The following is a 13,945-nucleotide window of genomic DNA, read 5'->3' on the forward strand; positions in this document are numbered from 1 at the left end:
ATCCCAGGCCCTGCTGACGCCTCGGGGGTCCCTCTCTTTCAGTGAATGAGTTCACGGTGATCAGGAAGAAGTTCAAGTGCCCGTACTGCAGCTTCTCGGCCATGCACCAGTGCATCCTCAAGCGTCACATGCGCTCGCACACGGGAGAGCGTCCCTACCCCTGCGAGATCTGCGGGAAGAAGTTCACACGGCGCGAGCACATGAAGCGGCACACACTGGTGAGTGCGGGGAGGGTCTGCGCACCGCGCGCTGTGTGTGGCCACGATGTCTGGGCAGGCGGGTCCCAGTGGAGGTGCAGACCGCCCCGGACCCCAGACCGGGTCCACTCTGCGCGGCGCGGGGAAGACAGCAGGGCAGGGAGAGCCGCCCCGGTTAGCACATGGCCCCTGCCTGCTCCGCCCTGGCCTCCTGGGCGTGGGTGGGCCACATGGCCCCTGCCAAGGCTTCTGCCCGCCCTGCCCACCTGCTGGCCCCCAAGGCAGCCAGGCCTCGGCAAGCTCAGCTCGCTCTGCTTGGAGCCCCCAACCCTCAGCCACTCTATGTCCCCCGCCCCCGCCCTGCCTCGGGACGGGAAACCCTGTCCTGGTGCCTGCCGACCTGTCTGCGCCCACTGTGCCCATCCTGGAGCTCAGCACCGGCAGGTCGTTGTCAGGTAGCAGGTGTGGAGTGGATGGATTTGCTTGGGGAGGAAATAGTAGAAAAAGGCAGGCTGGGAACAGGGAGGCAGATTTGCCAAAAAAGGCCTGACGAGAGCATCTCAGGTGGGTGAGATGACCCAGTGAGGTGCGCGGGGCACAGGCAGCCCAGAGCAGGGGCGGCCCCAAGGGTTCAGGGAGTCCTGGGACGCCCGCCCCGAGGCGCAGGGTGCAGGGGGAGCTCGCGGCGCGCAGCTGTGTGAAGAGAGTCAGTGGAGGCGGCCCCGGGCTCCGGGCTGAGGTGGGTCCGCTGTCGGGGCGGGAGAGGCGCGGGAGCACCGCTGCCAGTTTAGGAATCGCAGGAGAGTCAGTAGGTTCCAGAGTGGGACCTGCAGGAGACAAGCTCCACGGGGAGACCCACCAGGGGGTGGGGCCTTATGGGGAAACCCACCTGGGGGAGGACATGGGAGGCTCCCACCTGGGGGCGGGAGGGCTTTATGGGGACCCACCTGGGGGCAGGAGGGCTTTATGGGGGGGACCCACCTGAGGCGGGGAGCCTTATGGAGAAACCACCTGGGGAGGCTTTATGGGGAGACTCCTCCCACGGGAGGTGGGCCTGCTCGGCTCCTGGGGCAGGGAGCTTACTATGGGGAGACCAGAGGCGAGACCTTATGGGAAACCCCACCTGGGGGCAGGGCCTTATGGGCCACAGGCAGGGCTTTATGGGAGACTCCTGCAGGGGCCCAGGGGGCCATATAAACACCAGGCGAGACCTGCTCGAGGCTCCCACCTGGGGGCAGGGCTTTACAGGGGGAGACCACCAAGGGGCAGGGGAGGCCTCTAGATACAGGGGCAGGGCTTTATAGAGAGCTCCTGGGGGCGGGGCTTTATGGGGAACCCACCGGGGAGGCTGGGGCCTCAGGAGAACCCACAGAGGCGGGGCCTTATGGAGAAACCACCTGGGGCTGAGGACTATGGGGAGACCACGGGCCCGGGGGTCTTATGGGGGAAACCCCGCCTGGGGGCAGGGCATGGAGAAACCACCTGGGGCTGAGGGCTTTATGGGAAACCCACCTGGGGGGCGGGGCTTTATGGGGAGACCCACCCGGGGCAGGGCCTTATGGGAAACCCACCTGGGGGCGGGGAGGCACAATGGGAGACCACCTGGGGGCAGGGCCTTATGGAGAAACCCACCTGGTAGGGGGCTTTATGGGGAGACAGAGGCGGGGCCTTATGGGGCCTGGGGTGGGGCCTTTATGGGGATACCCACTGGGGGGGCAGGGCTGTATGGGGAGACCCACCAGGGGGCAAGGCCGAGCACCAGGGGTCAGGTTCTGTTGGTTTCTGCTTTTCCAGCGCAGTGGTGGATACTCATTTGGGGTAAAGACCCCTGTGGGAGCTCCCTGAGGTCAAGCTGCAGAGCTAGAGTGGCGCCAGGGACCTGGTCTGCCCGTGTCTGCCTGGCCAGCTGTGGGTGAAGGGCCACTCCAGGCCCTCGGATGCCACCTGGGATGTGTCCTGAAGTGGATGTGGAGCTGGGCTTAGTGCTGGGCTCTGGCCTTCCCTGATGCCGCCACACTTGCCTTTGCAAGGTGGAGGACAGTAGAGAAGGAACAGTCCTGAGAGGGGACCCTAGACCACAAGAGGGCAGGTCTGCAAGGTCAGAAGCAGAGCCATATCCACGTGGAGTCACAGAGGCCCCGATCTTGTTTTCCGTAGCTGTAGATGTGCTTCTGCTCACACAGGCCACAGGGCTCATCTTACAAACCACTTATAAAAAGTGGGGTAGGTAGCTGCACCATGCCAACATGTTTCCTATTCAGAGAAAATCGCATCTTGTTTTTTTTTTTTTTTTTTTTTTTTGAGACGGAGTCTCGCTCTGTCGCCCAGGCTGGAGTGCAGTGGCCGGATCTCAGCTCACTGCAAGCTCCGCCTCCTGGGTTTATGCCATTCTCCTGCCTCAGTCTCCCAAGTAGCTGGGACCACAGGCGCCCGCCACCTCGCCCGGCTAGTTTTTTCGTATTTTTTAGTAGAGACGGGGTTTCATCGTGTTTGCCAGGATGGTCTCGATCTCCTGACCTCTGATCCGCCCGTCTCGGCCTCCCAAAGTGCTGGGATTACAGGCTTGAGCCACCGCACCCGGCCGAGACAGGGTTTCATTGTGTTGCCTGGGCTGCAGTGCAGTGGCGCGATGACAGCTCGCTACAACTTTGACCTCCTGGGCTCAAGCGATCCTCCCACCTCAGCCTCCCAAGTAGCTGGGACTACAGGTATGCACCACCGTGCCCAGCTGATTTTTGCGTTTTGTGGTGATGGGATTTTGCTATGCTGCCCAGGCTAGTCCCAAACTACTGGCCTCAAGTGAGCCACCTGCCTCTGCTTCTCAAAGTGCTGGGATTACAGGTATGAGCCACTGTGTCCAACCAGGGCTGGGATGTTTATCCTGGGGTTTCATGATTGGACTTCAGGGGATCATAATTCCCTGGAAACATATGGAAAGCCAAGTGTGGTGGTACATGCCTGTAATCCTAGCACTTCGGGAGGCTGGGGCAGGAGGATAGCTTGAGGCCAGGAGTTCGAGAACAGCCTGGGCAAAATAGCGAGACTGTCTCTACAAAAAAACAAAACAAAACAAAAATTAGCCAAGTGTGGCACACGCTTATGGTCCTGGCTACTTGAGAGGCTGAGGCAGGACGATGCCCTGAGCCCAATGAGACTGAGGCTGCAGTGAGCTGTGATTGCACCACTGCACTCCAGCCTGGGCAACAGAGTGAGACCCTGTCTCTAAAGAAGAACAGAAACAAGCATATGGGGGCTTGACTTTTTCTGAGGAGAATCTGCGTGTGGCCTTCTCTGGGGTCCTGGACCTGAGAGCATGGAGATCCAGCTGGTCCAGCCTCCACTTTCACGATGGCACTGTCAGCCCTTCCCTGGCCTGCGTGGCCCCTCCACCCGCTCCAGGAGGAGCATCAGTGCTGGGGCCGGACCCCCCACGCCTTGGCAGGGCCACATTTGGAGGGTGGGCCAGCTGTCCTCTTGCAGCCATAGTGCCCCAGGGCCCGGGCGGGCTGCCAACGTGCCCCATCTTCCTTCTTCTTTCCAGGGCATTTGCCCATTTCGACGAGTGCCCAGCCATCCAGCCCTGGCCACAAGGTCCCTGTGCCACCCCAGGCTGTCCCTGCTGCCTCCTCAGGTGCCCTGGCCCCTGCACACATGGGAGCCCAGGCCTCGAGGGGCCTTGGTGGGTACACTGGCCCTGATCCAACCCTTCCTGGGCCCCTGTGCACCAGGTTGCCCTGTTGGGAAGTTTCTACTGTGGCTTGTCTTGAATTTTTGTTCTGGAAGTCCTTGGTTTAAAATGCAGCAAAACAAAAAGCCCAAAGGAGCAGTCCTGGCACCAACTTGTCTAAGGCTCTGTTTCTAGAATTAGTGTCTTTGTGCATCTGAGGTAGGCTGTGTGGTGCTGCCCTGGCCTGAAGGCCACCAGCTGCCCCCGAAGGTGTCACATCCCTGTGCAGCCCCCATCCCAGGCCATGCTTAGAGCTCACACAGTTGCTCTGGCAGCAAACATTTGAGAAGTGAGGTCTTTATGGTTCCCGGTTTTGTGGAAGTTACGGAGGTGGGTCTAGAGAAAGGGGAGGTCAGGCCGTGCTGGGTGGCCTGTGGGCCTATGGATTCGGGACGCTGAGACCGGTGACAGGAAGCGTATAAGGGCCAGGGCCCAGCCCCAGGATGGGGAGGTGGTAACTGTGGTACCTGCCTGTCACAGATCTTACAAGTGTAGAGGGACCCTCTTTCGCCATGACACACCTTGATTATATATGTACTTGCTCATGGGAGAAAACTGACGAGTTTGGAATGGTTTAAGGAGAGCTAAAGTCACAAGCACATCCCAGCCTCAGTTCTCCATGCAGCCTCAGAGGCACTGCAAGACCCAGGAGGCAGCCCTGCGGATGGAGGGAGGAGCCGAGGGGAGCCTGGGATCAGTGCCACGCTCAGCCTGGAGGACTGACCTGAGGCCGGCCCACCTCAGAGAAGCCCCTCGTGTGGACTTGGCCAGGGGTTGCTATCGGGGTCCTCTGTGGGTCCTGCTGCCTCCGTCCTTGGAGGGCAGGGACGGGGACTGTACTGTGAGGCATCAGGGCCGGTCCCCCAAGGCCTCTTCGAGTTGGCCTGGCCGAGGGTGCCTGTGCTGTGAGTGGGTACGTGGGCCGCCCCTCCCCGTCCCTGGCCATGTCTTTCTGAGGTCCTGTTCTGCCCAGCACGGGTGTCCCTGCCCACCCTCAGCAGACGCCCCCCTGTGGCCACATGTCCCCAGAGCATGTGGTAGTTCCCTCGGGCCTCCAGGCTGGTGCTGAGACCCTCCAGGAGCCCAGCACCTCATGTCCTGCCACATGGGCCTCCTCAGGGTGCTGCCCCGTCTCCCTGCCGGGCCCAGCACAGGGCACCGCATGGCTGCCCTCCCTGGCAGCCACACTCCTCCTCGGACCGTAAAGGCTCATCTCTCTTCTCGCGTGTCTAGTTGACCTTGAAACAACCTGAGAGTGGGGGAGTTGCCTCCTTTTCACATTCCTGGAGTCACGGTCAGGGGCTGAGGAGGTCAGGCTGAGGTGTGGGCCCACCTGCCCAGCTGGCAGCCCCAACCCCAGCCCGTCCCTGTACAGGGCGTACAGCCATGGCTGGGTACAGGAGGAGCTCTGTGAGCTCCAGTCCAATGCGGGGCCCTCAGCCTGTACTGAAGGGAGGTTTGGAGGAAGCCAGGCTTTTAGGCAGAGGGCATGGTGTGACCCCTGTGAGAAGTGTGTCAACCCGGAGGGCGTCTGGTGAGGGTGCTTGGACACACAGTGTGGACACTCAGACTGGCCCACCTAGGGGCTGGGCTTGCAGGGGAGGGGCACCGCCGCCCTCGTGCCAGCGTCCCCTTGGGGCAGGGCTGCGTTGGTGTGGCTCTGACAGGAGCTGGGGTCAGGGTCTGAGCACTCCTGTCTCTGTGCGCCTCCCCCACAATCCCCCACCAGGAGCCTCTGCCTATGCAGATGCTCTGAGGGCCTGGGAGGCTGTGCCCCCCAACCCCAACCAAGCCCTGCTCACCCCCTGCCCTGCTCCCCCCACCTCTACCGGGCCCTGCTCACCCCCTGCCCCACCCTCCCCATCTCCACCGGGCCCTGCTCACCCCCTGCCCCGCCCTCTCCACCTCCACCAGGCACTACTCACCCCCTGCCCTGCTCCCCCCACCTCCACCGGGCCCTGCTCACCCCCTGCCCCATCCTCCCCATCTCCACCAGGCCCTACTCAACCCCTGTCCTGCCCCCGCAGGTCCACAGCAAGGACAAGAAGTACGTATGCAAGGTGTGCAGCCGCGTCTTCATGTCTGCCGCCAGCGTGGGCATCAGGCACGGCTCCCGGCGCCACGGTGTGTGTGCCGACTGTGCTGGCCGCGGCATGGCCGGGTCCCTGGACCACGGTGGCGGAGGCGGCGAGGGCTCTCCAGAGGCGCTGTTCCCAGGTGATGGGCCCTATCTGGAGGACCCTGATGACCCACGAGGGGAGGCGGAGGAGCTGGGCGAGGACGACGAGGGCCTGGCCCCCGAGGATGCGCTGTTGGCGGACGACAAGGAGGAGGAAGACTCGCCGCGGCCGCGCAGCCCACCGGGGGGCCCCGACAAGGACTTTGCCTGGCTCTCCTAGACCCGCCCACCGGCAGGGTTGGTGGCTGCCTCGCTTCGTCCACCTGTGTGTGTGTCCGGTGGGTCTCCACTGCGGGGCCAGGGCCACGCTCACCCCTCTCGCGGCCCCTCCTCTGCTTCCCCCGAACCCACCCCCCACGGAAACCAGCCCTGTGGGCCAAGAAGCAGGTGAGACCCCAGCAAGGGGTGCTCTGGGACCAGACATGAAGTGAGTTGGGGGAGGTCACAGGGCGGGTTTGAGTGAAGGGAGAGCACGGTCCTAAGTCCCCAGCAGGTGGTGCGGGTGTGTGAGTGGCCCCTGTGACAGCCAGCCTGGCTTGGACATGTGACGGCCCTGTGGCCGGGTCCAGTGGGCACTGGGCGGGGTGGTATGTTCAGCCCAGAGGCCCCTGGCCTGAGCAGGTGCAGAGTTTTGCAGACACCCGGTCAGCCCGGCTGGAGCCCGCCCTCCCCTCCCCTAGCAGCCAGGTCACTGCCTGTGGCTGCAGCCGTGGCCCATGGCAGCCTGTAGAATCCAGGTGCAGTGCACAGAGAGCCCTGCCACCCTCTTACCTCTGGGCTTTGGTGCTTAACACACAACACAGCTGCAGAACCCTACTGGAGGCCGAGGGCTCCAGGTGCTATCTTAGGTGGACACAGCCCTGTGGGCTCCTTCCAGGAGGGGACCCTCAGCCCTGTGCCCCCCCAACTTCAGGCTACACCAGGTTCCCTCTGCAAGGGCCTTCGCTCAGTCATGTGCACTTCCTTGGAGAGCCTTGGGCTGCTGTGTCCACCCTGGGCTCTGCCCGTCCTGTTCTGCCCATGGCCCAGCCCGGCCGCTCCTGCTGACCCCTCCTGGACGGGCTGGAGCTGGGCTCCTGCCTTTGCTGCTAACACTGGAGGCGGTGTTCCTAACTGCAGTGTGCTGCTTACACCTCCCCGCGTGGGTAACCAAATTTTTAAGTAGTCAGAGACGTATCCAGGTAGTTACATAAAATTATTTTGTTTGGCATTATTTTTCTCACTTGATGTAACTATATAGGGTTGTTTTTCCTTTAGCTTGTGGTCAAGTCCTCTTGCTGTGTTTTCAAACGCGCTCACATGTTCTTTCTTTTCCTGAGTGAAAAGCAAGGGTCCCACGGTGTGCGCCGTGGTGCACTGCCTGGCTTTGGCGGTCCTGGAGGCAGACCGCCCGGACTCACAGCCTCAGGACAGTTGCCGCATCCTGTCTTCTCGTTCAGGCTGCCTGTGACAGCCCTCACCACCAGGATGTTCCATCCCTCACCCCCTCCTCTGGCACAGGCCACCACTGCGGTGCTGTGCCTTCGGATGGGAGGTGGGCACGGTGACCTCCTCCTTCCCTCCAGGACCTGCCCGTGTGAAGACCCCCTGGAGTGCTGAGCTTCAGGGCTGCCTGGAAAGAGGTTTTACTCTCTTTTTCTCTAGCCTGTATACCAGGCTTTTACCCACATTGTCAGGTAAAGCACCAGCTTCCCTGACCGCTGCTGCTCGGGGAGGGCTGGGCTGGGCTGGCCAGGGGTCCTGTGGAGGAGTGCATGGAGGACTCCAGGTACAGCGCAGGAGTCATGGCTTTTGTTTTTTTGACATCGGCCCCCAGTTCTACCAATGACAGGGCGCCCTGGCTGGAGCTGTCATCACACACACGCCTCAGCTCAGAGGCTGTGGCTCCTCTAAGCTGGAGAAAGAGGCCAAGATTTTTCTGCACACAGAGTGTGGGGATAGGAGCCAGCGCTTGCCCTGCCCACTCATACCGAGCAAGGGGGGCAGCTCTGGCACGAGTCCCCCGGGGGACAGCACGGCCACCACGGAGCTCCCACAGAGCCCTCCGCCCTCACCCCAGGCCAACCCCGCCCCGGCCTCTTTGAGAATTCTCAGAACTTTGTACCTTCCCCTGGTTTTTAAACCCCTTTTCTAAACACACTGACTTTCTTATAAAATGCATTTGGAAACCAGACCTTTGCTACCCACAGATGTCTCTGGGTTTTGTACCAGTCCCCTGCTCTCAGGCCACCCTGCCAGGACCCGGGCCCACCTCCCCCTCCACACTCAGGATGTCCTGCTCCGTCTGGCCGGCTCACTCCGTGCGGCCTTTGCTGACCGTTTCGGGGTTCCCTGTCGGAGCTACAGGGGCATTTTCTTCCCTAAAACCAACACTGTCCCACTGACCTCCCCAGGTGTTTGCTGCGCGGCAGATTTCTTGTTCTTGTTCGCAGTTTGCCGACTGAAGAGTGTGGGATTTCCGAGGCCCAGGTGCACACGTCCATCTCTCAGGAGGCGTGGAGGGAAAAGACATGTCATGAAGGGTTTTTTTTTACGTGACTGATTTTTTTTTAAATCGATGTTCAAACTAATAAATATTTTTTTATGAAGAGGAAAAATGTGTAGATTACATTTCACATTTTGTATTTTTGTTTGTGTGTTTGTATTTTGGTGTTTGCAACACCAAAGTGGGAAATACAGTCCATTGGGGGTGGTGTTATCTGGGGGTGGGGAGGGGGGGCAGGGACACCATGATTTTTCTATCAAGCTCGGGATCCTGACCAGGCTGTACACTGGGGCTCTCTGGGCTTTGGGAAACAGGACACTGCCAGGGCTATGTAGGGACCTGACTCAGAAGACGCAGCTTACTGCTTCCAACTTTGCACATCTTCCTCTTTAAAAAAAAAACTGAGAAAATGCAAAAACTGGAACTTTTTGCAATATTATAAAAGATAATCTTATTTTAGCTCATTCTGTGACATGTGCAACTCTTATGAAAGCCATACTTAATGGTGGTGTTTTTTATTTTTCAGATCTTATATTGTGTTTTGTATGCAGCCCTTTTAGAACTGCTTGTAGTGAGGGTGCTGTGTGTGCTTTTCTTAAATATTTATTTTTTCAACATGCTTTCAACCTGTCAACAAAAACAAAACAGACAAAAAAAAGGCAGTGTTTGAAGATTGTTGATTTTTTCCGGGGATAATCTATATTATATTGACTTTCTATTACTTGTTATAAACCTGTGTTTGTTTTGGAGATGTGTCTACTATTGGGGGAAGAGGTTCTCATAATCGCTCGGTGGGAAATCACGGCTCTGCCGTCCTGCCTCTCTGTGGCCGTGGGTTCTTGTGGCCTCTGCGGTGAGTCTCGAAGTTTCTGCCTAGGCGCCTGTGCGTTTCCTTTCTGTGACGGGATTAGCTTAGACATCCTTGCAAAGCGATCACTTTCAATAAACTGGGGATTGCTGCTCCAAGCAGATGCCTCCTGCGTTTCAGATGATCCTTCCTCCGGCCTCTCCTGGGGTGGGGGCGGCCGAGGGGTGACCCTCGGCCCTCTGTGGCCGGCTGCCAGCCTCCACCCACTCGCCCACCACAAGGTCCCAGCCCCACAGCCTTCCTCCCAAGAGGCAGACAAAGCTTCTGGAAAAACCTCAAATCTTTAATTTCTCTCTTCGCCTGGTGCAGCCCAGACGCGAGACACCTGAGCTTCAAAAACATGGTAAAAACAGCCCCAGGGCCCGAAAGCCATCGAGTTAAGTGCGAGTGGGGGAGTCCTCTCCCCAACACTCCTCAAAGTGCATCAGGACTGGCCCCCAAAGCTGGGCCCATAACACCCTTGACAAATCCATGGGCCAGCAGGCAGGGGGGCGGCTGCCCCCAGGGCCCTTGGGGCTAAGGGGGCAGCGGTTTGGCTTTAGTGCAAAAAGCTGGTTTCTTCAGAGGCACTTTGAGTGGTGGGACCCCCCCCCGACCTGGGGGGGTTCAGGGTCAGCCCCCCCCCCCAATTAAAAGCAGACCCTGCAGCTGGTGAAGGCCAGGCCCTGGGGCTCTCCCTGGGCTGTTTCAGCTCCAGGCCTGGGGTTGGCGTGGGGAGGGAGAAGGTGGTAGGTTATGTTCTTGAATGAGCCGGACTTAGTCCAGGAACCGCTGGCAGGCCTTCTTCCAGCGGCAGGCTGTGCACCACAGGTCCCGGCGCTCCATGCCATACACTTTCCGGCACTTCTTTGCATCGCCGCGGGGCTTCCTGGGGGGGGGCACAGGGCATGAGGTGCTGTGAGACGAGGACCCTCTCCAGCTGGTGGCGGCCGCAGGCCCTCAGCCCACACGCACCTCAGGCTGACTCCAGTCCTGGAGGACAAGGCGGGTGGGCAGGCTCCGACCTCCGTGGGCTGCGGCTCCAGGCGGGCAGGCGTCAGGCAGCCCTGCAGGGAGACACAGTCAGGGATTCACTCCCCTCCAGAGGGCCCTGAGACCTGCCCCAGCTGCCACCAGTGGCCTTACCCACCTGGTAGACACGGTCACTGTGGCAGGACTGGGGGTTAGCAACAGCGCTCAGGACAGGGGGTGGAGGCGGGGGCAGGGGCAGGGCAGTTGGCCGCAGGGGACTAGGCAGGGCTGGGGGTTCCAGCAGCTCTGGCAGCTCCAGGCGGGGAAAGGCAGGCGGCATGGAGGCCGTGGGGGACACTGGAGTCAGGCTGGACAGCCCGTCCGTCAGCGTGTCCACACCGACATCCAGCTCTGTATAGTAGAAGTCCTCCTCACCGTCACTCTGCTCAGGCTCTGCCTGCCTCCTGCTGGGGACACAGCCAGTGGAAGCTGAAGAGGTGGCCTGGCCAGGCCTCATAAACCCAGCCAGCCCGCAGGCCCCACCGCACCCCAGGCCCCGCCCCCCCCAGGCCCCTCCGCACCCCAGGCCCCTCCCAACCCCAGGCCCCTCCACACCCCAGGTGCACCAGGCGGATGTGTCTCTGCATCGCGGATGCCGTGCTCAACACCTTCCCACAGCTCTTCCACAGACACTGGAACATGACCTGGGCTGGGCTCTGCAGCAACAGGGACCAGGGTCAGGCTCAGCCGCCACACCCGCCCCTCCCTGGGGGCCGCCCCCAAGCTCACCTTCCTTTTCCTCAGCGTGGGCTCCCCAAACAGAAAGTGGGCTGCCTCAGGGGGGAGTGGGGGTGATGGGGTGGACGGAGAGGACTGGTCACTGGCCAGGTCCCAGCCCCAGTCTCCACTGTTGCTGCTGCTGCTGTAGCTGCCTGGGGGCCGTAGGAGGGCCTCCTTCCAGGGCTCCAGGCCAGGCTCTGTAGGGACACGCCCTCTGCCTTAGAACTTTGGGTGGGTCTAGGGAGTCCCTAACCCTGAGCTGCTCCTGTTCACCGAGTCCCGGGTGAGCCTGGTGGGCACAGCGTCTTGGAGGAGCTGGCCCCAGGGCTTGGGGAGAAACACCCCCGGCACAGGAAAGGGTCAGCAGATGTGTGTGGCCAGCGACGTGGAGGTAAACAGGTCAGGGAGGCCAGAAGGCCTGGGTCCTGCGGCTTTGGCCTCAGTAAGGGGTACTGAGGGTGCGGAAGTCCACTTTAGAAAGCAGTCCCAGGTTTGAGGGCTCTGCTTGCCCCACAGAGGCTGGGTGGGCGGTAGGTTCTGAGCCCTGTCCCCACCCACAGTGCTAAATGCAGACATCTGAGTCTTACCTGGGCTGAACGCTGCAACTGGGGCCCCCAGAAGGAGAGGGCTGGTGGACAGGCTTGTAAGGGCAGCGGCAGCCATGACCTCGTCCAGCCGGGCTTTTCCTGGGGTGGCTCTGGAGGAGATGGGGGCAGGGTGCGGGTGACCCAGCCAGAGCTCTGGGCCCCTCCCCTGGTCGGTCCACGTGCAGGCCTGGGCACGCGTGCACACCAGGCTCCCCACTCCCAGCTCTGGGCATGAGGCCTGGCTCCTCCCCCAGCTCAGGTTGCAGTGAGAGCTGAAAGCCACCAGGAGCCACCAGGAGCAGGGCCAGGGTCTCCTGAAGCCTGAGTTCTCCACACCTCGGGCTTGGCTCCACTGTGGTTCCTTCAGACCCTGGTGCTGGGCAGGGGTCTGAAGCCCTGGCAGAGAGGCGGGCCAGGCCCAGGCCTCCCCCTATCACACATTAACCAGGGTTGTGCAACAGCAGCTGTGGGCCTCACGCCAGGCCTGGGATGTGGGAGTGGCCAGCAGCCGGCAGCAGCCAGCGGGAGACTGGGCTGGAAGCACGGGCAGCTCCCCAGGCCCCAGCGAGCCAGGCCAGAGCCCGCCCCTGCCCTGGCAGCCAGACCGAGGTGTCCGGCCTGGCAGGGGTTGGGAGGTGGCGGTCAGGAGCCCCAGGGATTCCTGGACAGTCGCCCCACACCGACCGCGCAGCCTCTTCTGCACAGAGACGCACAACCACCCCCTCCCGGTTCTGAGCTCTACCCCGAGGAACTGCGGCGGAGGGAGGCGGAGGGACTCGAGTCACCGATCATTTCTGCTCAACTCCTCCAGGGCTGAAGAGCTTGGGGGTGGCCGGGGATTACAAACCTGCAGCCCTGACCTGGCCTCCGTCGGGGCCTCCCGAGGGAAGGGGCGGGAAAGCGCGTCTCCGCACCCCACCCACCGCCCCTGCGCACCCCGAGTCCCGGGACACCGCGCCTCCCGCTCACCTCTGCGCTGGGACGGGGATGTGCGCCGATGGAGTCCGGGGCCCCGCCGCCGCCCCCGCCCACTTCCCGGGGGCCCCCAGGTCCGAGGCCCGCGGCTCCGACTCCGGCGGCCGCGCGAACTCCAAGCCCGCGAAGCCGCCGCCCACGGAAGAGCCCTGCAGATGGGGAGGGGGCAGACTCAGAGGAGGCGGCGGCCGGGGGGGTCCCTCCACCTCCGCCGCGGATCCGCTCCGAGCCCGCCTCGAAAACCGGCTGCGGCCGGTGTGGACGGCGCGGCCCCGCCCCCGACCCCGCCCCCAGCCCGGCGCGGCGGGAAGGACTCCCCGGCCGCCCGGCGCAGCCCCGGCGGGACCCACGGACACGCGCGGACCGACGCTGCCGCCCTCCCCGCTGCCCCGCCCCCGGGGGCCCGAAGTTTGGGCAGCACTGACGCCATCTTTGCAGCGAGAGAAACTTGGTCGGCGCCCCCGCCCACCGGCGCCCGGTACCTGCGGCGGCGTGGGCACCGTCACGTGCGCGGCGCGCGGCCCCGGACCCTCCGCGTGCGGCTGAACTCGGCCCGCAGCGCACTGGGGTCCCGGCCGGCGGCGCGGGGCGGGGGGCTCTCCATGGCCGGCCGGCCGGGCGCCGAGGCTGCAGCGGCGAGGGCTGACTCTCAGGGACGCGGCCCCGGGCCGGGCCGGGCTGGCCGGGCCGCCGACCCCGCCCTGCGGATCCGGCCGCCGCCCGCGCGCCGCCCGGAGGCTACGCCCCGCCCGCTGCCAGCGCCCCGCCCGGTGCGCGCGTGCATTGGCCGCGCGGCGTCCACCACCGCAGGCGGGCGGGCCCGGCCAACCGCGCTCCCGCTGGCCCGCGCTCCCGAGGCCCGCCCAGGCCCGCCCCCTCCGGGTCGCTCCCGCGCTGGCGCAGGGAGGGAGGCCAGCCCGCTCCGACGCCTCCGCCCACCCCGCGCGCCCGCGCGCCCCTCCGGGGAGGGCCGGTGCCCCATGGGCGCGCTCGCAGAGCTGCCAGAGCCGGGGAAGGGGCCGCGAGTCCTTGGCGGGCGTCCCGGCAGCGGGTTACTCTTACACTGGCAGCTCAGGCTGCCCACCCCACCCCTTATGTAACAGCAGGCTGGTGGCGGAGCCCTCCCGTGGAGTCCAGCGTCCAAGTCCCACCCCGGGGCGGCCACCCCGCCGGCTGCGCTGCCCCCCGGGAGCGAC

General features: G+C 63.0%; 2 protein-coding genes across 3 annotated transcripts in view; one reads left to right on the top strand and one right to left on the bottom strand.

Moving 5' to 3' along the window:
* The window catches only part of LOC101007235 (zinc finger and BTB domain-containing protein 46), a 32,696-nt gene extending 23,142 nt beyond the window's left edge, over window positions 1-9,554 (top strand). For both annotated transcript variants that reach the window (XM_031661864.1, XM_031661865.1), the window contains 2 exons: window positions 43-218; window positions 5,952-9,554. In XM_031661864.1, coding sequence (XP_031517724.1) covers window positions 43-218; window positions 5,952-6,323 — 548 coding nt within the window. In that variant the 3' untranslated portion in view covers window positions 6,324-9,554. The remainder of the gene's footprint in view (window positions 1-42; window positions 219-5,951) is intronic.
* A 164-nt stretch (window positions 9,555-9,718) lies between these two features.
* Window positions 9,719-13,473, bottom strand: SLC2A4RG (SLC2A4 regulator). Its single transcript, XM_003904485.4, is given in 9 exon segments — window positions 9,719-10,324; window positions 10,411-10,502; window positions 10,586-10,871; window positions 11,023-11,123; window positions 11,197-11,384; window positions 11,775-11,884; window positions 12,744-12,898; window positions 13,232-13,290; window positions 13,293-13,473. Coding segments are annotated over 9 exon segments (1,164 nt in total). The 5' UTR covers window positions 13,354-13,473; the 3' UTR covers window positions 9,719-10,212.
* Window positions 13,474-13,945: the final 472 nt, after the last annotated feature.

This window comes from Papio anubis, unplaced genomic scaffold (assembly GCF_008728515.1).
Source record: "Papio anubis isolate 15944 unplaced genomic scaffold, Panubis1.0 scaffold271, whole genome shotgun sequence".
In the NCBI taxonomy this organism is placed as follows: Eukaryota; Metazoa; Chordata; class Mammalia; order Primates; family Cercopithecidae; genus Papio; species Papio anubis.